Below are 24,311 nucleotides of genomic sequence, written 5' to 3'. Positions count from 1 at the left end.
TTTTCAAGGAATGTCTTTCTGATTTTAAATGAGCCGGTGAGCAACCTGTCTTCATTTTCCATTTTCAAAAGGAAAAACAAACTCTGCCTAGATGAAGCTGTGGCTTGCAACACCTCGGGTGTACAATTAAGTATCATCAGCAGCCTCAGCCAGCCATTAGTGCATTATCTTGAGGATCTACATCATTAGTTTAAATTAGGTTCACTTAATTAGCCAGCTGGTACTCTCCTTGACAAACTGATAAACAAGCTGTGCTTTACAGTTCCATAATGGTGACACTAAAAAACAATTTTCACCTATTTTTTCTACTTTAATAATGAAAACAGAAAAGTAATCCCCCCAGTTGTTTACCTCTGTGCAGAGTGATTCTTAATCAAATACACTGTCTTCCCATTTTGTACCTCTGAAGTCTTCTCAGTTCTTCTCATAACAAAGGAATTAAAGAGCTCAAAGACTCAGAGTCTAAAAGGTTGTGCTCTGAAGAGGCAATGCTAAAGGCTGTAAGGAAAATACTTTGGTTCTGATCACAAGTCTACCAGAAGTAGCAACCGTAATTGGGAAACATGACAATGATCTTTCCAGCTTCAACAAAATATGTTCAGTTTAGCAGAGATATGAAGCTTTTGATAGAACATTGTGCTGACTTTATGCAGGACTGTGTTGGTAACACCTTGCATTGATTTCAGTATGTAGCTTGAGGATACCCTTCCACTTTAGCCATTTACCAATAATTGATGTAGTTTTTAAACTAATATGCATAAAGTGAAAGTGATAGTAGGGAAGGAAGATAAGTGCTTTTTTACTGGATTTAAACTTTTGTTTTGAGCTTCTTAATAGCTTCAGTATAATGTAATTTTGATACCAAATGTTGGGCCACTTAATGAATAAAAATACCCTTTTCAGCAATTCAGTGACTTTGGTTTAGTCAGAGGGTTGTTTCTACTATTGACAACACAATTTTTGAATACAATCTGAAAGCATCAGGAAACGGATGTCTAACCAGGAATTAAAATTAAAATGTTAATTCAAGCATGTATGTTATTTTTCTTCTGAGAAATATGACAGAAACTAAGAATTTATATTTTTATTATTCTTCAGGCAGTAAGTACAGATCCAGTTCCAGTGAAATTACATTATGATAAATCGCATGATCAAGTCTGGGTGCTGAGCTGGGGAAACATGGAAAAGAATTCACCAACCTTGCAGGTGAGGTGGTCAGAATGAACATATTCAAGAATATTTAGACAAGTTGAACCTTTGCATAATTGCAGCATTTTGTATGTTTCCCTTTGAGCATTATTATCATGACCTCAGTGAAATGATGTCAGGTAACCAGAAAACCATTCAGGCAACTGATTTTGCTATAAAGTTAGAGATTATTTTCAACAGTGACAACACTAAATTGGTAGAAGGATAAAGAATACAGCTTAAAGCAGCAGCATGTTTTGTAACTGGCAGTCTTTTGAGAGCAAACTGTTGCTGTTTATTATGTTTTTGTCCCTAATTAGAGGTTAAGCTACATTCTAGTTATATTCCTATTTTACTGGTATCGTATTAATAATCTGGAGGTCACAAGCTCCATCTTTGCTTATTGCTTTTTTTAGGTGTAAAATATTAACAATATTTAATTTTTCTTATTTAAAGTAATCTCCTTAGAATATGATGATTGTCTTTCTGTCATAATTTCTAAATTAATTTTTATTTCAAAAGATCTTCATTTTCTTTAGAAGTTTATTGGACCTTTATGTATTTTTAAGAGAAATTCAAACAGAGCTCAAGCAGAAAAATTAGTAACATTTTAAAACATCTTTTAGCAACTACGGACACAGTAACTATGAGTATGCAAGATAATTTCTAGTTTAGCTATCACAACTTGCCCAAAAAATGACTGATAATTTGGTCAATCATGCTTTAAAGTGACTGATCACCTTCACTCTAATTTTTACTTACAGTATAGATAATAAATTATTTTTTTCTTTTTTAATCCAATCTTAAATGCATGATATTCACATATCATAGTGGATTGATTTTTTATTCATGTATAAAGATTTACCTCAGAGAAGGCACAAGATTTGGGGATTTAAATAAAATTGTTTCATAACAACTTAATGAAAGTGTCAAATCAACTTGCTCTTCTGAAGTATGTCTGTATTATGTTGAATATGATAGACAAGAATTGAGAGTATGCATGGTCATAGTTTCCTGTGGATCAATTGATAACATCTTAAATTTTCATTCTGGCTGAAGTGTTTAAGAAATTTGATCAATTTAATCTCATACTAGGATCTAATAGTAAAAAAAAAAAAAAAAACCAAAAAACAACCAAGCAAAAACTTGGTTTGCACTAAAAACTGCTAGAGGCTTTAGATGTGTAAATAACTAAACATGGATTCTAGTGGGAAAAAAAAAAGAGGGGAAAACAATTCTCTGAAATCTGTAATGCTGATCAGCTTTATTCACTGCAATTTGTGTTCTTTTTCTTGACAACTGAAAGACAGTACAAAAGATGGAATAGAGAATATATGTGGATAGAGATTAAATTTTTAAAGATAAATTGGTCTATAATGATATTACTTTATGTAGGTGATAACACAAGCTAGTGGGAATGTTCCTCATCACACAATCCATACTCAGCCGGTGGGAAAGCAGTTTGACAAAGTAGATGACTTTTTCATCCCAGCTACAACCCTCATCATTACCCATATAAGGTAAGTTTTAGTTGAATTATGATTAACTTTCCCATGAACTATAACATTACCTCCAAAGAAAATATAATTCAAAAACTTTGAAAATCTGAGACCAAAACACCTACTTCAGTATTGCTTTGGAACACATCTTCAACAAATTAAACACAACTTTTATTGAAAACAAGCTAGATATCAGAAAAAGCACATTTATTAAAAGTGTTATGCCTTATCTCACCAAATATTCAAAATTTCCACCACTCTACTTGCTGAAATTGAGATTTAATATTGTCTGAGGTTTTCTTGATGAATTGTTAACTGTAATGTTCAGACAATTTCGTGATTTAGGGACATAAACTGTAAACAATACTAAAAAATTTCTTCTTTTACCCAGAGGAGTTGTCATAAATAGCATTTGCCATATTATATTACATGTATATTGCATTGGAGTTATTCTTTTCATCACCAGACCAGAAAAAAAAATAAACCAAACAGTTCTGCAGCTTTAAAAGTAGTTGTAATACAATATAATCCTTTCTGAACTGGCTTCTGCTCATTCATTTCTTTCTACCTGTTTTTTTTCATCAGTTTCTGTGTTTTTAAATTTAACCACGACTGATCATGTAACATAAAATCTGTTTAGATACATGAATGGAATCTGTCTTATTTCATGGGTGCTGAGTATTTGATGTTGAAATGATTCGTACTGCATTCCATACCTGGAAATACTGTAAATTTTGGGGACCTTAGTTACTTCTCTCAGTGAATGTAGGATTGTCTATCTGCTTTGGCAAAGAATAGACAAGTTCTGGCTGTGATAGAAATTCTCTAAGCATAGAAGAATGGATTAAATTGATCAGCTGCATTTTAAAAGACATACAGAACAGAGAAAGACAGTGTGAGGAAAAGAGGGCAACCCTAATGCAAGCATTAACCAGAAATCTTTTTAAGATCTCACCAAGGCCTCCTAAGTCAAAATCTATTTTTCTTTCTTAAAATACATTAGTAAGAATGTGAAATATCATTTTCTTTCAATATTTTTTTCTGTAACGTTTCTACCTGTAGGGATTGAAAAGTTCTGCAGTCTAGGTTTTGTACATCTGAATGTTGCATTAATATGTATTAAGACTTGGTATGTTTAGGAGTGTTCATTTCTATCAAGTTGATATGGACCTATCTCAGCTCAAAACACCTCTCATATAATCAACTCAATTGTTATTCTGCTCTCCCAAGATCAGATTTCTATAGAAATGCTTTTATTAGGATTCTCTTAACTGTCCTACAATTATGAGACGTCATCATTCACTTTCAGCTAAAATCTCAAATTGCATATGTAAATATGCATCTCTATGAAAAAAAAAAAAAATTTAGTCACTGATAGTCTTTTACACATGAAAACATGCAATTTAGGATGATTTTACAATTTATTCCAAAATTTACTCTATACATGCCTGAATTGAATTTAATCTTCTATATTAAAAAAAACAAACATTTGACTTCTCCCAAGGAAGTTGTTTTTTTACGTTTTCTGCAAAACTCTTAACTAACAATTAAGAGTTACAACTTAACAATTAAGAGTAACAACTAAATTAGCAGTCAGCCATATTTTTAATTTTAAAAAGGAATATGTAAATTAATACAGCTGAATAATAAATTGACTCTAAATACCATTACTGCCACATTTCTTGAATAGAGTAGATCAATGTGCATTGTGTGCCTGAAGTAATCTGCAGTCCTCATGCTCAGAAAAGCATTAAATAATTGTACTACATTTGCAACAGGTATGCCCTGAGAGAATTAATGTTACTGCTTCATAAACTGTCAAGTATTAGAGGTGCTACCTCAGCAGAACAGGGTAGATTTAGATACACCAATTTTCATATAAAAAGAAAAAGACAAAGATGAATAAGGATGAATATCATCCAAGGAGGAGAGGCAGGAATGCAAAAAGAAAAATAGTCCCAATCCAAAGCTAATCTTGTCTAATGATTTTAAGTTCATATTTTGCCTAAATAGGTAAAGAAGGCACTTTCTGCTTTGTCTGGTGAGTCACAACTACCTTCAGCTGATGAGTCATTCCTCCTGTCCTATATTAAACTTAGGAGAAAAGAGAACTAAAGAATAAAAGAGAACACATAGAATTTTTTTAAAAAATAGTAATTCAATAAACAGTGAAGGAATGAAATTGGTTCAGTGATTAGAAATACATAAGAAACATGTGACTTTCACCCTTTCGGGTTTTTTTTTTGCTTTCACATGCCAGATAAAGATGAAAAGTCCTGAAATCTGATAAAATGTCTTCAGTATTTTGTCCACTGCTAAGAACATAGATTTGAGAGTTTCAACCAATAAAATCCTGATTGATTATAAACTATGAGCCAGCAATATGCCCTCTTGGCCAAGAGGGCCAATGGCATCCTGGGATGCATCAAGAAGAGTGTGGCCAGCAGGTCAAGGGAGGTTCTTCTCCCTCTCTACTCTTCCCTGGTGAGGTCTCATCTGGAGTCCTGTGTCCAGTTCTGGGCTCCTCAGCTCAAGAGGGACAGGGAAGTGCTGGAGAGAGTCCAGAACAGGGCAACCAAGATGATCAGGGGACTGGAACATCTTTCATATGAGGAAAGGCTGCGGGAACTGGGGCTGCTTAGTCTGGAGAAGAGGAGATTGAGGGGACATTTTATTTATAAATATCTAAAGGGTGAGTGTCAGGAGGTTGGGACATCCCTTTTTTCTATACTAGATAGCAACAGGACAAGGGGTAATGGGATGAAGCTGGAACACAAAAAGTTCCACTTAAACATAAGAAAAAACTATTTCACTGTGAGGGTGAGGGAGCAGTGGAACAGGCTGCCCAGAGAGGTTGTGAAGTCTCCTTCCTTGGAGATCTTCAAGACCCACCTGGACTTATTCCTATAAGGCCTGATCTAGCCGAACCTGCTCCTGCAGGGGGGTTGGACTAGATGATCCCTAAAGGTCTCTTCCAACCCCTACCATTCTATGATTCTTAAAGAAAAAAAAAAATCAATTCAACAGCAATTAAATATTTTATGAACACTTATGAGTTCACTTGAAATGCAAAGACTCTTATTTTAGTTTTCTAAAATACTATGTATTTCTAAGTGCCTTTTTCTAGAAAAGAGAAAAAAAAACCACTATGAAGACAAATGTTGGATTTTAATTTTTATGTATTCTTTCAAGAGCTTTTTCTATGGTCCGACATTAAAGAAGTTGCCTTATATAAGATGCCCTTTCAAGTATTTAGACCTTTTCTTCTTAAATATAAATGAATTGTGTAAACAGTATGTTAGGAAATGTTTAAAATTAATTGTATTCATCAAATTAGTAGTGCTGTGGGGAAAAAAAAAAGTCTATTAACTTGACACCTGTCAAAAATAAAAATGCTTAATAAAATTTGTTGAGGATTTTAGACAAGAAACATAAAACCTAAGCTTATTATTGTTTGATGTATATACCAACCATGGGAGAACTTTATGAATGTGAATTGTGAAAAACAACTACAAGAGAAATAACCCCACTGACTGTAATAGCTGGTATAGCTAACAGCTCAAGGGCCCTATCTACCCTTTGTTAGAAGTCAGTTCAGTTTGGTCATGCAACACCAGCCCCTTCCAGAAAAGTGAAAGCTTTCTGTGACTGGATGTATTTGTCACCTGTAAACTAAAATTTTTAATGATGGAGCAGATGACAGAGTGCTTACCAAATCAGCGTCCAGAAACAAACTTTCTGTCTGAATACAGGCACTTCTAAGAAAAAAAGGCATACCAAATGTATCAAATTTTGTGACACAGTTACCATAAACCATCTATTACCATCTACAGTGGATTACCATCTCCTGCATATTCTGTTTAATCAATTATTCTTTAATAACTGTAAAGAACAAAAGACAGAGGTAAAGATAGGTAGACTTGTTGATACACAGGAACAGAAATTATGGTGAATAATTTCAAACTATGATGCCTTTAAAAAAATCTAAAATGTTAATTGGTAATACATAGGTATATTTTATTTAAGAAGTGTTTGAACTATACGTTTGTTTTAACTAGGTGGGTTATTTTTATGTATGAAAATGGAAAAGGGCTACCTATTATTAAAAAGAGTCCACACATTCAGAAGAGGTACTAAAAATTTTGATGTGAGGTAAACAGTAACTAATTCCAAGGTAAAATAAAATTTTTCTCAAACATTACCTGACATAGACAAAGGCAATTTTTATTGGTACTTACAGTACAAGAGTCAGAGAAAATAACTTTTTGGTTTGATAACCAAACATTAAGAATAACACTCATACTCTAAAAAAATCTGATCAAAACAGTACCTAAGCAAACTAAGGAGGCACAAGCCAAAAGAAGAGGAAGAGTAGACCAATTCTATTATTTTAAAATCCTCTTTTATGATTGGTAGATAGTTGAAATGTGTACAGAAGAGAACAAGATTAAAAGATTAATCATTTTGGGTAGAAAAATAGAGTAGATTCAGTACCATCACTTAGTTTTGGGGAGGTGGAGGGGTGTCTCCCTCTCTTTTATGTTCCAGTCAAACTATTTCCTTCCACTGTTGAGATGAAGCAGAAAAAGTTTTGTGCAGTCTTAACACCTTTAGGAATCAAGAAGTGTTTTGGTGGTAAACCTTTGTAATGGCTAACCACTTATAAATATAAATAGTTTTATAAAAGAAAAATATGTATTAGTTTTAGCAAAAATCTACTAATTACCTCCCTAACAATGTGTACAGTGCCTTACTGATGTTTCCAGATAGTAAATCCCTGTTTGTATAGATTGCTGCAGATAGATAAGGTTGGCACTCTTTAAGGCTCTAAAAATGTAGATGATAAGACTAGTTCAGATACTGACTCTAAAGAGAGCGATGGCCTCATACATTTGAGCATGAGGCAAATTTCCTTCTTGATGGAAATAAAATTCCTTATGTATTAACAAAACTTTAAAAATGAAAGCTTAGAGTTTTGAGAAAAAGTTTCCAATGGCTTTTCATGAGTTTCCTGTGCCTGCTAGTTGCGAAATGCACAAAATTCTTAGTTCATCAGCAGTGAAAAAGAGACTATGCACAAAACAGAAATTATTAATAGAAAGAACCCTTAAAGAAGTTTGCTCAGATTTGCTGTTGGAAGTCTAAAGAAGAAATTATAATTTCATCTTGGAAAAAACTTTTCCTGCTGTCATCATTAGCTTTGTTTAACCTCTGACATGTGCTCTCACTGTCAACATTTGTGCCATCGTGGCCAAGAAGGCCAACGGCATCCTGGGATGCATCAAGAATAGTGTGGCCAGCAGGTCGAGGGAGGTTCTCCTCCCTCTCTACTCTGCCCTGGTGAGGCCTCATCTGGAGTCCTGTGTCCAGTTTTGGGCTCCTCAGCTCAAAAGGGACAGGAAACTTCTAGGGAGAGTGCAGCGCAGGACCACCAAGGTGATCAGGGAACTGGAGCATCTCCCTTGTGAGGAAAGGCTTAGGGAACCAGGGCTGTTGAGCCTGGAGAAGACTACAGGGGAATCTCCTTAATATCTACAAATACCTGAATGGTGGATGTCAGGAGGTTGGGGCATCACTTTTTTTTCTGTTGTATCTGGTGACAAGACAAGGGTAATGAAGAGAAGCTGAAACACAAAAAGTTACATTTAAACATATGGAAAAACTATTTCACTGTGAGGCTGAAGGAGCCCTGGCACAGACTGCCCAGGGAGGGTGTGGAGTCTCCTTCTCTGGAGGTTTTCAAAACCCTCCTGGACACATTCCTGTGTGACCTGATCTAGGTGGACCTGCTTTAGCAGAGGGATTGAACTAGATGATCTCTAAAGGCCCCTTCCAACCCCTACCATTCTATGATTCTATGATATGTTGAACTATATCAAGAGAATGAATGAATGTAAAGCATTGTTTTTCATGCATGCTTAAAAAGCCTAAATTTTCAGTTAGCATAGCTTGAAAATATTCTCCTACTCCCCTCACTTGTACTGAAAAATTGTAAAGCACTGGGCCACAAAGGTAGACAGGATAAGATCTATTAATCTGTAATAAATTGTACAACTATCTAGGGTTTGGGGTTTTTTTTCAGTTATTACTGAAGCTTATTCCTTTTATAGATGTACCTTTTAAGAATTTAGTATATATATTTTCCATTTTTGGCCTTATACATTTACTCAGACTAATTTTTTTTCAGTGAACTATTTTTATGCCAAAGAAGTGCAGATCAACCAATAATACTATCCTTAATCATCTGCTAATACCACTCTTTATCATAAAAATAGATATTTGCAATTAAGATGTGTGATGGTTGCAAAAAGATGACATGTACAATACTCATGAAAATGTATCTTGGAAGCCTAAGGAGCAAAGGGCTGATTATTTCAGCTCCACTATTCATAAATTGAAGTGAACAAAAGATAATTGGAATAAATTAAGGTCTGTTGTTATACTGCTGTAAAATGTTTCAAAAGCAATATTGAATGAACTCACTATAATAGAGTAACTCTAAGTTTTTAGATGTTTTAATCTTTTAGCAAGTATTTGAAATGTTATATAATTATCTAACCTACCAAGTGGAAGAATGAGCAATTTACTCACTGATGAGATGGCTCAGGATCAGAATAGAGTTAAAATATTCTCAGTTTTCAGTTTTTTCTCTCTTTTATTTCTCTGTTGTGTATGGTATTAGGGAAAGCAGTCTTTTTAAAACTGTATATATTTATTTATTTATTTGCAGTCCAAAACCTAAGCTTTTCTTTAAGAGGTAATTGGAATGTGCTACCAGTGCATTCCTGTAAACCTTTGTAAATTAAACACCTATGGGGTGGTGATTCAGTAAATTCACACTTCATTTCAGAGTTTAGGCCCCTACAGAAGTGTGAAGTAGCTGAAGGTCTGTGAGAGCATTTTCAGGATTTTTATTCAAATAAGAAAACAGAAAATATTATTTTACTTCAAAAATTCTACATAATCAGAAAGAACTTTCTGTTTGGTGGTTTGCAAGTCAAACAAAGGTAGTGTTAAATGCTGAGTAAACTATAAGCAAAACAACAAAAGAGGTAGAATTAATCTGAGAGTTGAATTTTTCACATAGACATTAGGAATTATCTCAAAGATAAGGGAAAATTTAATAGTTTACAAATTCAATTAACAAGACATGGAAAGGGAGTGGAAAGTTTGCAACATTTCTTAGTCATCAAGCTATAAACATGTATAGTGCTGCAGGGGGAAATAACTTGAAAGCTTGAGGAACTGAAGAAAGAAGCTCAATAGTAACAAAGCAAATGGAAAAGATACAGAAAGCAACTGCAGTTTTTAATGACAGTTGTGGAATCTGTCAATGAAACATAGAATCATAGAATGGTAGCACAGCACACAAAGGAGCGGGTTCACCCCTGACATTGGGGTTCACTCTGCAGTCTCCCATTTTGTAAACTGTGTCTTTGTGAGAGTAGTGTTAAATGGGAAACTTGTAGTCATTCTTTCCCCTCTCTGTGTGTTTTGCCCTAAAAGGAGGACCCTTCTGGTTCACAAATGTGTTGCTTTTGAAAAAGAACTTCATAGGAACTTCTGGGAGAAATGGAGAGAAGACAGTAAAATATCTTTTTCTGCATCTTTTATATTGCTTTAAATAGTGGATTTTGTGGCATCTTTGTCCCAAAGGGAATAGGAAGAAAGATTGAGAGATTCACTTTAGGCAGTTTAGATGCTTTGAAACTTGCCACCATTAGCAACAGCAACTGCTGTTGAAATAAGTGTGTTTTTAGTGTATCAAACCTCTGTTCTCCACTTCATACCTCTGCTGTTCACAGATCCCTGCCCAAAAAGCTAGGAGTCTGTAAATGTACCCACCAGATAACTTCAAACTCCCAATTCTTTACGTACATACAAGATATGCCATATATGCCCCAGTATGTCCCATGTCCTTCAGCTCCAGTCCTATATTTTAACTCAAAAGGATCGGTGTTTGTGGACTTTAAAATGTGGTGGTGAGTAAGGATTCCCAACTCTGTCTGTGGGAAAGCACCTACAGAATTTATGAAGAGACTGCCAGGGCACCATGCAGTTAAGATTTCCTGTCAATGAAATCTAGCAAAGATATGATGTTCTGAGATATACATATCTTGAAATCCAGGACAGTTTGGAAATCATGGAGAAAAAAAATTGAACTTTCAAATTCACTTCAGAGTTGTTAAATTTAATTAATAGCTAAAAAATAATTGTTTTTCAGAATGCACTGAAATTTGTGATTGATTCTAAACTCACAACATATATGTACATATGCACTTCCCCCACCTCCCCCACGTATATAAAAGAAATAAGTCTTGAAGCAATCTTGTTTCTGATTATCCTGAATGTGTTTTCCCATGTCAACTAACAGCATGATGCAAACGCTGCTTGACCAATTTGTTAAGCTGATGCTGCAAATGTTTTCCTCTTAGATAGCTTGAGTAGAACTTCACATAGCTCTCAAGCTAAAAATGCTAAATGTCAACTAAAAAAAAAGAAAAGATTATATAAAAAATATTTCCACTTCAGTGTGGCAATTTAAAAATGAACATTCCCTTCAAATGTTACCTAAAACATGAGGTCACTGGGAGTTCTTGTAGCACTGTGAAATTATAGCATTAGTAATGCAAAATTCCTGTGTTAATCTTGGCTTTCACCATTAGCTCAGGAAATGGCCAGAACTTTGCTTACTAATAGGCTCTACTAAAGCAAAGCATAGTTTTGCTAAACTGTATGTTTTTCACAACCCTTTTTATCACTTTTATGTTTGCAGTAGTCATTACAGTAATATTTACTCTTGAGGTAATATGGTTGCACCATCTGAAATTACCAAATAATACCGTTATTATAAATAAATAACTGCTGTAGCTGTCTCTTAGTACCAATCTGCATTTAGAATATCAGCATGTGTGAGTATGTGAAAATACATGACACGACAAAATTTATAAAAATGTAATCAAATATGAGAAGAAATTAATCCCTGCAATTATGGTACATAATTTGTTGTACCCAGTGATTATAAGTTATCTTAGTAGTGCCTTAGTTACTCATTGGTTTTCCAAATTCTATAGATCAATTTATTAGTTTTGAGGCAATCTTAAAATTATGTAATTTAACATCTTTTATGTGTGTGTTTGCTAACAAACTACCAGAGCACAAATATTTAAAAGAAGTGTACCAAGTCTGGCACAAATCTGTCTTGGATGTCAAAACGATGATATGTGATTTTGCAATAGTGAAAACTTGTTTGGAAATTTTCATTTGTATATTTCTATTTTTAATAATTTAGAATAGATTTTTATCCATTACATTTAAGCTTCCCTATTTGATCTTATGTTACCAACCTAATTGAATTTTTAGTGATGTTGGAATGTCTCTGTGATCATATGAATCAACGACTTTAAGAAAAATTCTGTATCTACATGGATAGACTGTTTCGTCTCTATTCCTTCTGTTAGTATGTAACATTTTCTTGCAGATGAAGTATCCATACTTCCCTCTTAGAGCCATCAACAACAGTCCTTGCCCCAGATATTATCTACAAACTAGAACACAGCCACTTGCCATGATGTGCCTGGTTTCTTATCCCATTGTAATCTCATATTTTAAATTCATACGTCATCTCTAGTTCTTGTGTTGCCAAAAATAAGATTTTATCAATTTTTTTTACATTAAAAAAAGAATGAGTAACTGTTAAAAAATAATGGTAGAGAAAATGTGATAAAGTTCAGTATTTTTTCTTTTCAATATTTGCATATTTCCAGCTCTAACAGTATGTGAACTTAATTTTTAAAATTAGGAAAAAGATCTTTTGAGACTATTTTGATGTATGTAATTTATCACCTTTGTAGTCCTTATCTCTACCTCATTATTCATTTTCTACTAGTGCTATTTCTTTTGGCATATATAATTTTGGCTCTGCATTCCATATGACATCTGCACACCTCACTGTTAACGCATTTTCTGGAGTGCCAGATTTTCTTCATCCTGTCCTATTTTGTACTGACATTTAGGACCATCTTTAGGAATGTCTTTTGTTCAACCGTGTCAGTGTAGCTATCTCTTTGAGTTGTATTGCTTTAAAAAGAAAGTGAGGTTCTTTTAATTAAATTGCTAGCTCTCCTTTCCTACAAGGTACAAGAAAGAAAACCACATTTGCTGCCAATGCTACAAATATATTTTTGCTGAGAATAAGTTCTTTTATCAGATAACACAAATAATTTAATATGTTCCTTAATTCTAAAAAACGTCATTACTTTTCTTTATCCTAAAATTCCTTGGATTATTTTCTTGTGAACACTGTAGTCATTGGGCAACAATTTACAATAATTAAAAAGCGTATTGTATACACATATGTTTCAAGTGTTCCATGGAAGAGCCTTAGGACAATTCATAGACTCCTGAATCACTAAAAATTCATGATTTATCCCTGCCCTGTGTAAATGTACACTAAATGTGAGTCAGAAGTCCTGAGCTGTCCACAGAATGTTCCAATAAGTCAACTCTTCCATCAAGATCTTAAAAAAATGGCTGAAGAAGCCACTGTAGGGAAATTTTCCCAGCTGTTCTTTTACACAAGTAAAATCTTAAACTCATAGAGTAATTATTTAAAAAAAAAAATCACACATAACAATATAATTTTAAAAGGATTTCAGGAAGTATACTGCTTTTGTTTTCAATGTGAGACAAGAAATTTTCATCTTTCTCTTGTAAGTGCTTACATGATTTATCCAGCTCAGTTACAGAAGATAGCTTGCATAGAGTCTCACCCACAAATAACTGTTTGGAAGATTTTATCAATTGTGATTTTTATGCCCCAGTGAAAGTTATCATGATAAGTATGAGGATTTTGTTAATGGTATTAACAAAATTAATGGAGACTCCCATTTCTTTCATTTATTGTCTAGAAATGGATTTTTTTTTATTCAAATTCAAGCTCTGAGCTCAAAACTTAATTTGAGAAGATTCTTTTATTTTTAAGAATATAGCATTTGTCGGGATTCCTTCAAGCCCTTGTAGAAACTATTTTTCTTTCCTTCTTTCTTGCATGGCTGTCTTGAAGTTTTCAATATCCTTGTTTTTCCCAAGAATGGTGGGTATGTGCTGAGAGGAAAAGAGAAAAATAAAGAATCATTTTAATATGTGTGGCCATCATGGACTGTGGGGTTTCAGCTCTCCAACTTAGTCAGCTCTACACTGAATTCCCCCAGTGAGAATGGAAATAGAGAAAATATGTTCACTCCTATGAGGTACGTATAAGACAATTGCAAAAAAGAATAAAAATCTTCAATACTTCCAGAGCAAATCTGTGAATATCCATCTCTGAGATCCTGGAATACGTCCTATAAAAATCACTTCCCTTTCATTCAGATCTCTCAGGTAATGTTCAGCAGTTATTATCACCTCTGTGAAGCACAGTAGGCCTTTCTTGGGATTTGTCTTTTTCCCTCCAGCCTCTGTGGTACCTATTGCTCTTCTATTTCAATACATTTTAGAATCTCATCAGGAATATTATCATTACTAAGAGAATCCACTCCCATAGATCTAGAAATTTTGGCTTCAGATATCTTATAACTGAAGTTCCTTTCTAAGTTAAACTATGAAGACTTATATTTCTTTGTAACAAGAAATAGGTAAACTTGTGAAGCATATATGAGTTTGGATGAATTAGATCTCTGTTGGCATCCATTTTTCATCCTGAAAAGATATTCCTAAAAACTGATTTTTATTGAAAGTAAGTTACGCCTACATATTAATTTTCCTCTTTTCTCCCACGAGTTGTAAATTTCAGAGAAATTATTTTTTTTTTCTTCTAATTAGAAAGGTACAGACAAGATATTTAATGAGTAAGTCTGTAAGAATTCAAAAACTTGAAGTTTTCAAAACCCAGAACTTCTTCCTAAGGGAGAGTATAATAAAATAGTCATTACTTTTAGAAAATGATACTTGACATCCAATTTTATTTGTCATCAGAACTGACTTTTTCATTTGGCTAATAAAACTGATAGTGATGATCTTGTTTTACACTAAAATAACTGATTTTCCATAAGAGTGACCCCACAACCTTCTGCTCTGTTTTTTAACTTTTTTTTTTTCCAATTTTTTTCCTGTTCCTATTTCTTTGAACGACTCTGTTAGTGTTTCCCAGGCATGTTATCACAGTTATCCATTACTGCTGCAAATAGGAGTTTTTTTCTCATTTTTAGGAGGCATTTAAAAATATTTAATTTACAGTAATTGCAACAAGTATATAAATAAAATTGATGAAAAGGACAAAAAAAATTATAGATGTTTGTGTTAATATATATTTTCACATACATAAACATAATAATAACTATTGAGATTTCTCCAAGATGTAAATATGCCCCCAGATAAGAAGACGTTTTGTGCTTAATGCTGTTATATACAAATACTAAAGAAGGAGAAAAAAAGCTTTTTTTAATGCAAAACAAAAATATGAAGCAAATGTTCTTAATGTGGTAAAGAGCGTCAGGAGCAAAATTAGGAAAACAAACTTCAAAGGTCAAAGACTATTATAGTACTCAAAAAAAAGGCATCGTTTGTGCTGATAAGCAATAGCTATTGGGTAGTATCTGCTTAGCCTTTTATTATTATCAAACAACCATTTCTGAACTGCAGAAGGTAAAGAAAGGTCTTTTCTTAGAAATTTAGCAGAAATGAGCTATTCTAAGCAGCAATAATTCTGTAAGTCCTGAACGGAAGACTTGTATTCCCTTGCAATGTTGATGGTTTTAGATATCAGAAACTCTTCCAAAATGAAAAGTGAGGATTTTATGTAGAAGTAAATATTTTACTTGTGAAATATAAATGAAAATAGAAAATATGAAAATAGTAATAATGACAATAAAATATGAATATAAAATATGAAATAGAAAAAAATGACAGTAAAAAAAGAAATTTTATATTTTTAAATTACTTAAGTAAGGAAAATTAATTGTGTGATGATATAAAAGGTATGAATGCAAGGCCTCTGTATTAAAATAAGTGTGATCAGTTGTGGTTTAGGCCCAGAATCAGAATTGGGATCAGAAGCTAAATGGAAAGAGGACATCAGCTGTTACATCGTCATCATATTCTATTCTGTTGACTATTCTGAACTCAACAATATGTATGTTATTTTTTCATTAATATTATATTGACTTTTTTACATTAAAATCTATCTATATTTTAATAAATATGTATAGTATGTAATATAGTCTACACTCTACATATATAATATAAATATTTTGATATATTTATATTATTAGATCTATATTTATGATGCTTTATATTTATTTAGTATTTATAAAATTATGTCTTTATATTAGATCTATATTAATGTATTCATTTTTTGAAAAGTATAATGCCATTTATCCTCATTTCTAGGAAAAAAAATCTCTTAAGCCTTTCTTTTTGCATCTCTTTAGCCCATGCTTAGATATTTCCTCTTTCATAGCAAATGCAATAGTAAGCAATATGTATGACTTGTCTAAAGGAAGAAAATAACATACAAGAAGCCAGGTTGTTAATTTACCGATTGTTGGCAGCTGCAATAGCACCTTTCTTGACTGTTCTTTGTGCACAAGGATGAAAACTAACTTGCTCTATCTGAAGAGTGGAAAAAAATGATACCTTGCAAAAGCAATTTTGGAGTTGCAATGTCAGAATTCATATGACTTAGAAATTTGTGTGGTATATCTGATCCATTATTAATTCATACTTTGCTTGTCTAGAACTTCTCATTAAAACCTTAAATCATAATCTTAAAGGCTAAGGAACAGGCCATCCCCATGTGACAGAGGCAAAGACCAGCCCAACTGAATAGGGAGATTTGGCTTAAAATCAGGGGAAAAAAGTTCATGTTTTCAGGTTATATAGGGAGATAATTAGAAGGTCAGAAGCCCCGCCAGAAGTCAAACTGGCTTTAGAGGTAAAGGGTAATAAGAAAAGTTTCTATAAACACATTAACATTAAAAAAAAAGACCAGGAAGAGCCTCCATCCCCTATTAGATCCAGACGGAAATTTGGTAATAAAAGATGAGGATAAAGCTGAGGTGCTTAATGCCTTGTTTGCCTCCATCTTTAGTAATAGGACCATTTTCACTGGGGAAAGTCAGCCCCCCAAGCTAAGAGACAGGAGTGAGGAGCAAAATGTTCCCCCTAGAATTCAGGAGGAGATGGTCAGTGACCTGCTGCTTCACATTGAGGTGCACGAACCTATGGGGCAGGATGGGGTACATCCTAGAGTGCTGAGGGAACTGGCAGGAGTGCTCGCCAAGCCGCTGTCCGTCATTTATCAGCAGTCCTGGCTGACTGGAGACGTCCCATCTGATTGGAAGTCAGCCAGTATAACACCCATATATAAGAAGGGATGGAAGGATGATCCAGGAAATTACAGGCCTGTCAGTTTGACTTCAATGCCCAAGAAGCTGATGGAGCGGATCATCTTATTATGCAGCACATACAGGACAACCAGGTGATCAGGCCCAGTCAGCATGGCTTTATAAAAGGCAGGTCCTGTTTAAGAAACCTGATCTCCTTCTATGACAGGGTGACCCACTTGTTGGATGAAGGGAAGGCTGTGGATGTTGTCTACCTTGACTTTCATAAGGCATTTCCCACAGCGTTCTCTTAGGGAAACTGGCTACTCTTGGCCTGGATGGACATACACTTTCCTGGGTGAAAAACTCATTAGATGGCTGAGTCCAAAGAGCTGTGGTCAATGGAGCTAAATCCAGTTGGTGGCTAGTCACGAGTGGTATCCCCCAGGGCTCAGTACTGGGGCCACTCATAGAAGCATAGCATGATAGGGGTTGGAAGGGACCTTTAGAGATCATCTAGTCCAACCCCCCTGCAGGAGCAGGGTCACCTAGATAAGGTCCCATAGGAACACATCCAGGTGGGTCTTGAAGACCTCCAAGGAAGGAGACTCCACAACCCCTCTGGACAGCCTGTTCCACTGCTCTGTCACCCTCACAGTGAAATAATTTCTTCGTATGTTTAAGTGGAACTTTTTGTGTTCCAGCTTCATCCCATTACCCCTTGTCCTGTTGCTATCTAGTATAGAAAAAAGGGATGTCCCAACCTCCTGACATTCACCCTTTAGATATTTATAAATAAGATGTCCCCTTAATCTCCTCTTCTCTAGACTAAGCAGCCCCAGTTCCTGCAGCCTTTCCTCATATGAAAGATGTTCCAGTCCCCTGATCATCTTGGTGGCCCTACTCTGGACTCTCTCCAGCACTTCCCTGTCCCTCTTGAGCTGAGGAGCCCAGAACTGGACACAGTACTCCAGGTGAGGGCTCACCAGGGCAGAGTAGAGAGGGAGAAGAACCTCCCTTGCCCTGCTGGCCACACTCTTCTTGATGCGTCCCATGCTCCTCTTTTAACATCTTTATTAATGATCTGGATGAGGGTATAGAAGGCACCTTTAGTAAGTTTGCAGATGACACCAAGCTGGGTGGAAGTGTCGATCTGCTTGAGGGTAGGGAAGCTTTACAGAGAGATCTAGACAGCCTGGATGGCTGGGCCAAGGCCAATGCCATGATTTTCAATAAGGCCAAGTGCTGGGTCCTGCCCTTGGGCCACAAACCTTGGGGAGGAGTGGCTAGGAAGCTACCAGGCAGAGAGGGACCTGGGTGTGTTGGTTGACAGCAGCTGAGCATGAGCCAGCAGTGTGCCCGGCTGGCCAAGAGTGCCAACATCATCGTGGCCTGTATCAGGAATAGTGTTGTCAGCAAGAGTAGTGAGATGATCATTCCCCTGTACTTGGCTTTGGTGAGGCCACACCTCAAGTACTGTGTCCAGTTTTGAGACATTGAGGTGCTGGAGAGGATCCAGAGGAAGACTAATAAGCTAGTAAAGGATTTGGAACATGTCTCTTATGAGGGATCTGGGGCTGTTTATCCTGGAGAAAAGAAGGCTGAGGGGAGACTTTATTGCTGTCTACAACTACCTGAAAGGAAGCTGTAAGGAGGAAGGTGTCAGTCTGATCTCCCGAGTAACAAGCAATAGAACAGGAGGAAATAGTCTCAAGTTCAGGCTGGATATTAGGAGGAATTTACTGAAAAGGTTGTCAGGCATTGGAACAGACTGCCCAGGGAGGTGGTGGAGTCACCATCCCTGGAGGTATATTAAGAGACGATTGGATGTTGCACTTGTGGAAATGGTCTAGTGATTGATAGGACTGGGACAAAGGCTGGACTTGATCTTAAAAGTCTCTTCCAGCTGAAATGATTCTATGATTCTATGAAAATAAGAGTGCATCTTCACTGAATTTTAGCCACAGGCCTCAGTATTATCCTTCAGCCTGAACGACTACTGGAGATGCAGTATTACTACAGGATAAAAAAAGAATGTTTTCAAAGGCAACAAAATAAATATAAATTTTGTTCATACAGGGCTATTGTAATTACTGCCTTGACTTTCATTTCTTCCTCATGAATTTTTTCTTTTGTGACCTTTGCTTTAACATGTTTTACACAATAAACTTGGATAATCTCAAAGTATTTTAAAAGCAATAAACAAAGGTAAGACAAGTTGGGCCAAACTGTGGTATAGATAGTTCAAGTAATAGTGCTTCAGTAGGTCTGAATTTCTTTCTGGGTTATCCACTTGAGACCCACCTCTAGAATGTGAAAAAATGTGTAACATATGTGATGTACCGTTCCCTTTCATAGCTTTCATAGTTCCTGTGTGCACAAACAGAAATACTTTTAAAATTCATCTTTTAAATCCAGGAAATTTTCTAAACTTTAAAAATCAATAGATATAGCATGATTACTCACCACATTCTATAATGTTCAGTATTTCTTGAAAAATATTTGTTACAATTTGCAAATACAGTGTCTGAATGAGAGAAATTGAAAGTTATGTAATGTGATTCCATCTTCATATTTTGCAATACACTGTGGTGTTAGTTCTAATAGACTATATCAAATACTTTAATAATGATATGAAGATGTAGTTCACTAGGATATAGTGGTAAACAAAGTTACTTTTTGAAAATTCATTTATCAGATATGCATGTAATTTTTACAGCTTGGAAAAAAAACCTTAAGAAGAAAAAAAATGAAAAGCAGACTCCGAAGAGTTTATATTTGTCTTTTCGATGACTCTCCAGCCCTGAGAATATATTGAAGCTGATCGTTATGGTTGGAGAAATACACTTTTTGTGGAAATCAAAGTAAATTTCTGTTTTTCTGTTAAAGCTACCCTCTGAGAACTGTGAAAACCATCTTCAGAGAAAACTGAGAGGGACACCTTCTCTGCTTTTAGCTCTGTTTTTCATGAAGACTTATACAATATTCTTCTCTCTATCCAGCCACTTGTAGCAGTGCTAACTGCTCCTATAAGCAGTTATTTTCATTTCTGACTACAAAGGGCACCTTTAATAGCCTCTACAGCTACATGATACCTGAACTCACTATAATGGCTTGGAGAAACAGACAATCACATTTCAAGCTAACTGTAGCTCTGACTCACATTCTGATACAATGTTAGTCCGGTAAATATAAATTTTCCAAATCTGGGTGAATTTTTAAAAGGCTACTTTTCGATATTACACTTTAATTCTGATAGGATGCTGATGGTGAGTGGTGAGCTTCAGATTGCAGGCACCTAGATTTGAAAATACAGTGTATCCGTGGGTGTAAGATGTCTGTCTTGTGTTACACTTAATGAAGATCTACTCTATACAAATAATGAAGTCTATAAGGCAATTTTGCTCACCACCTACAGGGCTCTGACAGTAGTCATCTTAACTAATTTTCTGGAATCTATTGACTGTATGGATCACATCTCTGTTGGCAAAAATAGCAACTTAGATGTTTTGCTCATATGCAGACAGGCATAGTTATACATATAAATGTAGATGTCTACAGGAAAGGAATACTAACTGTAGAGAGCAGCTTTTGTAGTAAGAAGTTGTGGTGAGCCAGAATATTCACAATGGCAATTCTTCAGCCTCCTTATTGCCTACAGATATGATCATAGAGGAATTAATCTGTGCATGATTAAAACTGCAGAAATATAGTCTTAATTGTTTCTTTCAAAGCAGTAAGATTGCAAAAAGAAACAAATTGGTATTTTTATATGCTTTGGAAGAGATAGGGTTAAACCATGAATTGTTTCTGTATTTATTTCCTGGTTCATAGGTAATTTTTAATAAACCGATTAAAATACTAGATAATTAAAAATTACAATACTTAAAATTACACTACCCATTGTGTCAGTGTGCTCATTTTGCACGAGTCCAAGGTACAAGTTTTTAATTTTAAGGTGTATTACTTGAAGTCCATATCAGAACTATCCAAAATTCATCTTGAGATCTAGCACTGCTTTTCTTGATGGTAGATGAGACTGAAATTGAAGAGGATTCAACTATCTAATTAATCAACTACGTCATGGAAATGTCTATGTTTAATCCTAAGGGGAGAGAGCATGCTTATCCCTTGAAAGGAAAACATCATCACTTTCAAGTATACATGAAAAAGTACCAGTGGGCTGCTGATAGGCAAATTTGGAACATAAGGGATTGTGCAGAGTGGAGCAGTGAAAACATTTGGAGCATTAGGTGTGAAGCCGAGAATGTATGATGTTTATTTATCCACACTTCTGATATTAGAAGAAAAAACAGTCAAAGGAGGGATGCTCTAGTGCATGTTTTCCTCCCTATATTTTAACTGCAAGCTGAGATATCTGCTATATATACACATACATACATGTATGCATATTTCTGGCGTGTAACACATATAGTTGTTATTTCAAATAATACACACATCCATTAAAATTCTGCAGACTGAGAGTAAGTAAACTGCAGATATGTGAGAGTCCTATTTCTTTCAGTCTCAGCTCTGCATCATTTGTTTTTTTCCCCTCTTAACCCCTCCTAGAATGCTGGACAATATGCAACCTTCTCATGTAATGGCTACGTATTTTGGTTTGAAAACAATGTCAACCCTTTCCAAATGTGGAAAGGGGTATTAGCATGTGGCACTGCTGAAGTTCAGGCAAGAATTACCAAACTTCTGGCATTGGGAATAAGTTTCTTATAAAGCCTTTCCCCAATACGAAAATATAGAAAAAAAAATCTTACATACTGCTGGGTTTAAGATGGGGAATTACGAATCTAAGTGTGACATCCTCTAACCAGGAAACCTTCCATAGAACTGGATGGGGTGGGTTGCTGAAGATTTCAGATGTATTACTGGTTTTTAGGTTCATTTACCACTACCAATATATAACACATTCTACCAATGATGTTTCTACAGGTCATTTTGTAATTAATTTCTTTAAATCTATTTTCTTGTTATAGAACAAACCTGCAGAAAAAAAACAGAAGGAAACTGTACACATTTTAAATTGTTTAATCACATTTAAAACATTTTTGGCATAATTAGAAAAGAGTAATGTAACAGATGTGTAAGAACATTAAGATATTTAAGAGGAAAAAAGAGTTCTTGTTCATTCCTCAGAAGCAAAATATTCTCACTGAGGTATGCAATAGTCAAAACTACTTAGGCTGAAAAGGCTTGGTAAAGAACTTGACAGGAACTTTATACAAAACCAACATTACTTTTCCAAAATTGTAATAAACTATTTTCCTATAATAACAGGGGTGTTGGATCTAGTTTAAAAGTAGCTCATGACCTTAAAGGACAGTGATTGGATAAGTATTTTGGACAGTGAAAGGGAGCTAGCTATATAAATCTTGTTGTGGTAACATACTCTGCACTTGCAAATTTTTTTGTAAGTGAAAATCATCTGTTATATACCATGTGAAGATTTATATTAAGAGAAAAATTGTTTTTAGCCTTTATATCTGTCAAAAACAACGGATCTTAGAATTTCCAATGGAAATTTCATGAAAAATGTGAAAATACTATGTGATAAGACAGAGGAGACTAAGACTTGTAAAAACTGGTAATTTGGATGTATAAAATTACTACCCAGCAAGATTTCCAAAATTAATACTTTTTAAATTATGAGTTTTACATTAATGCTTCGTTATGTTACTTCCCAATGATTGTCAAGTTCCCGTGAGCAAAGCATTCCAAACCCACAAAGGTTTTCCACATTCAAAGTCATTTGATACTTTGATGAAAGAGAGAGGACTGTTCTTTTATAGCGTTAATCTGACTTGGTATATAGATTCCTTTGTTTGTCAGCTTGATAATGAGACTTTCCAGGTGAACAGTTTTACAGTAGTTAGAGAAATAGGATAGTGATAATTATTCTAAATATTTTGGATTAATGGATTAACTTTTTATTGGATTTATGTTACATACAGGCTTTCAATTCCATAAAACTATGACCTAAGTCCTATATTTTAAATACATTTTAAATTTTTTTAAAATACTTCTAAAAATCTTGAATGTATATTTTGGGAAAATAGAAGAAGTAATAATTTATATGTTGTTAACTTAGTCATTGTAAATATTTTACTCTTAAATGTGTGAGTTTATTTTTTTCATTAAATTAGGAATATAATGCACTCATCCATATGAGCTTTGCTTCTGTTTTTAAATGCATTTTGCAATTACCACCTTTTAGGATATTTTTTTCCCATCTCTTTTAAGTTAGCTTGCACAAGTCATTTTTTTTCTACCTCAGTTTCCCCTTTTATGGAAAGCTAATGATTCCCTGTGTTGAGTTGTCCTCAGCTGGCAGCTGAGCCCACTCCGAGCAGGACCAATGCCTAATTTGGAAGGAATTTTATTGTTATTATATGGCATAGAATATCTCTGAACAATTGGGGTCAGCTGTCCCAACTGTGTTACATCCCAACCTCTTGACCAGACTATTCATGAGGAGAGCAGAGTGAGAAACAGAGGTGGTCTTGGTGCTCTGCACACACCGCTCAGCAATAACTAAACCATTAGTGGAGTTATCAACACTTGTTCAGAAATCTAACACAGAGCAGCATCCAGACTTGAATGAAAAAAATTAACTTGATACCATCCAAACACATTATACTGTCCATACAGAAAGTGCTATAGACTTGCTAAGTGTTATTCCTGTTTCTCTTAACTGTTTGTCACAGAGTATGGTTGAAAATCCTAAAATCTGAGATTAAAATCTCTAGTATTCATTCATGAGAATTGAGTGAAGAAAGAAACAATGTAAGATTTCATAGTACTGGCATAAACTCCAGTTGGAGTGTTATGCCCACAGGTTACAGATTGCCACTTGCATTAACTGTAAAATAAATCATTGGAAGTGTGAAGATTTGCTCTCTTGTCTTGCAGGCTTGAGTTGCACAGAATGCCAATATACACACTAACAAACGTCTTTCTGTGCTGTCTGATATTGTACATTATTTTACTCCATAGAAGAGACATGAGGATTGAGATTCTCATAAATATAAATCAGGGATTAATGAACAGTGGGAGGCTTATGCATATCAATCTATATGAGAGGAAAGATACACCACCATCTATCTATGAATCATTTGGGAAAAGTGAAGGTACTTTCAAGTCTCACTTGTTGATTTGTACCAGACTAATCAAAAAAAACAGGCTAATAGTATATAGGTGACATACTGTTATAATCAGATAATAATGTGATCATAATACCTATTATAATACCTATCATAATCACATAAATGGCTGTATTTTTAGC

The 24,311-nt window shown here is 34.8% G+C and overlaps 1 protein-coding gene across 3 annotated transcripts in view; it reads left to right on the top strand.

Annotated features, from left to right (window-relative positions):
* FSTL5 (follistatin like 5) overlaps positions 1 to 24,311 on the top strand; it is a 296,370-nt gene that overhangs the window by 262,427 nt on the left and 9,632 nt on the right. For all 3 annotated transcript variants that reach the window (XM_061992991.1, XM_061992992.1, XM_061992990.1), the window contains 2 exons: positions 1,099 to 1,206; positions 2,584 to 2,708. In XM_061992991.1, coding sequence (XP_061848975.1) covers positions 1,099 to 1,206; positions 2,584 to 2,708 — 233 coding nt within the window. The remainder of the gene's footprint in view (positions 1 to 1,098; positions 1,207 to 2,583; positions 2,709 to 24,311) is intronic.

The sequence above is a fragment of the Colius striatus genome, chromosome 3 (assembly GCF_028858725.1).
Source record: "Colius striatus isolate bColStr4 chromosome 3, bColStr4.1.hap1, whole genome shotgun sequence".
Classification (NCBI taxonomy): domain Eukaryota; kingdom Metazoa; phylum Chordata; class Aves; order Coliiformes; family Coliidae; genus Colius; species Colius striatus.
Note: the sequence above shows the minus strand (reverse complement) of the source record. Positions and strands in the feature narration are given on the sequence as shown.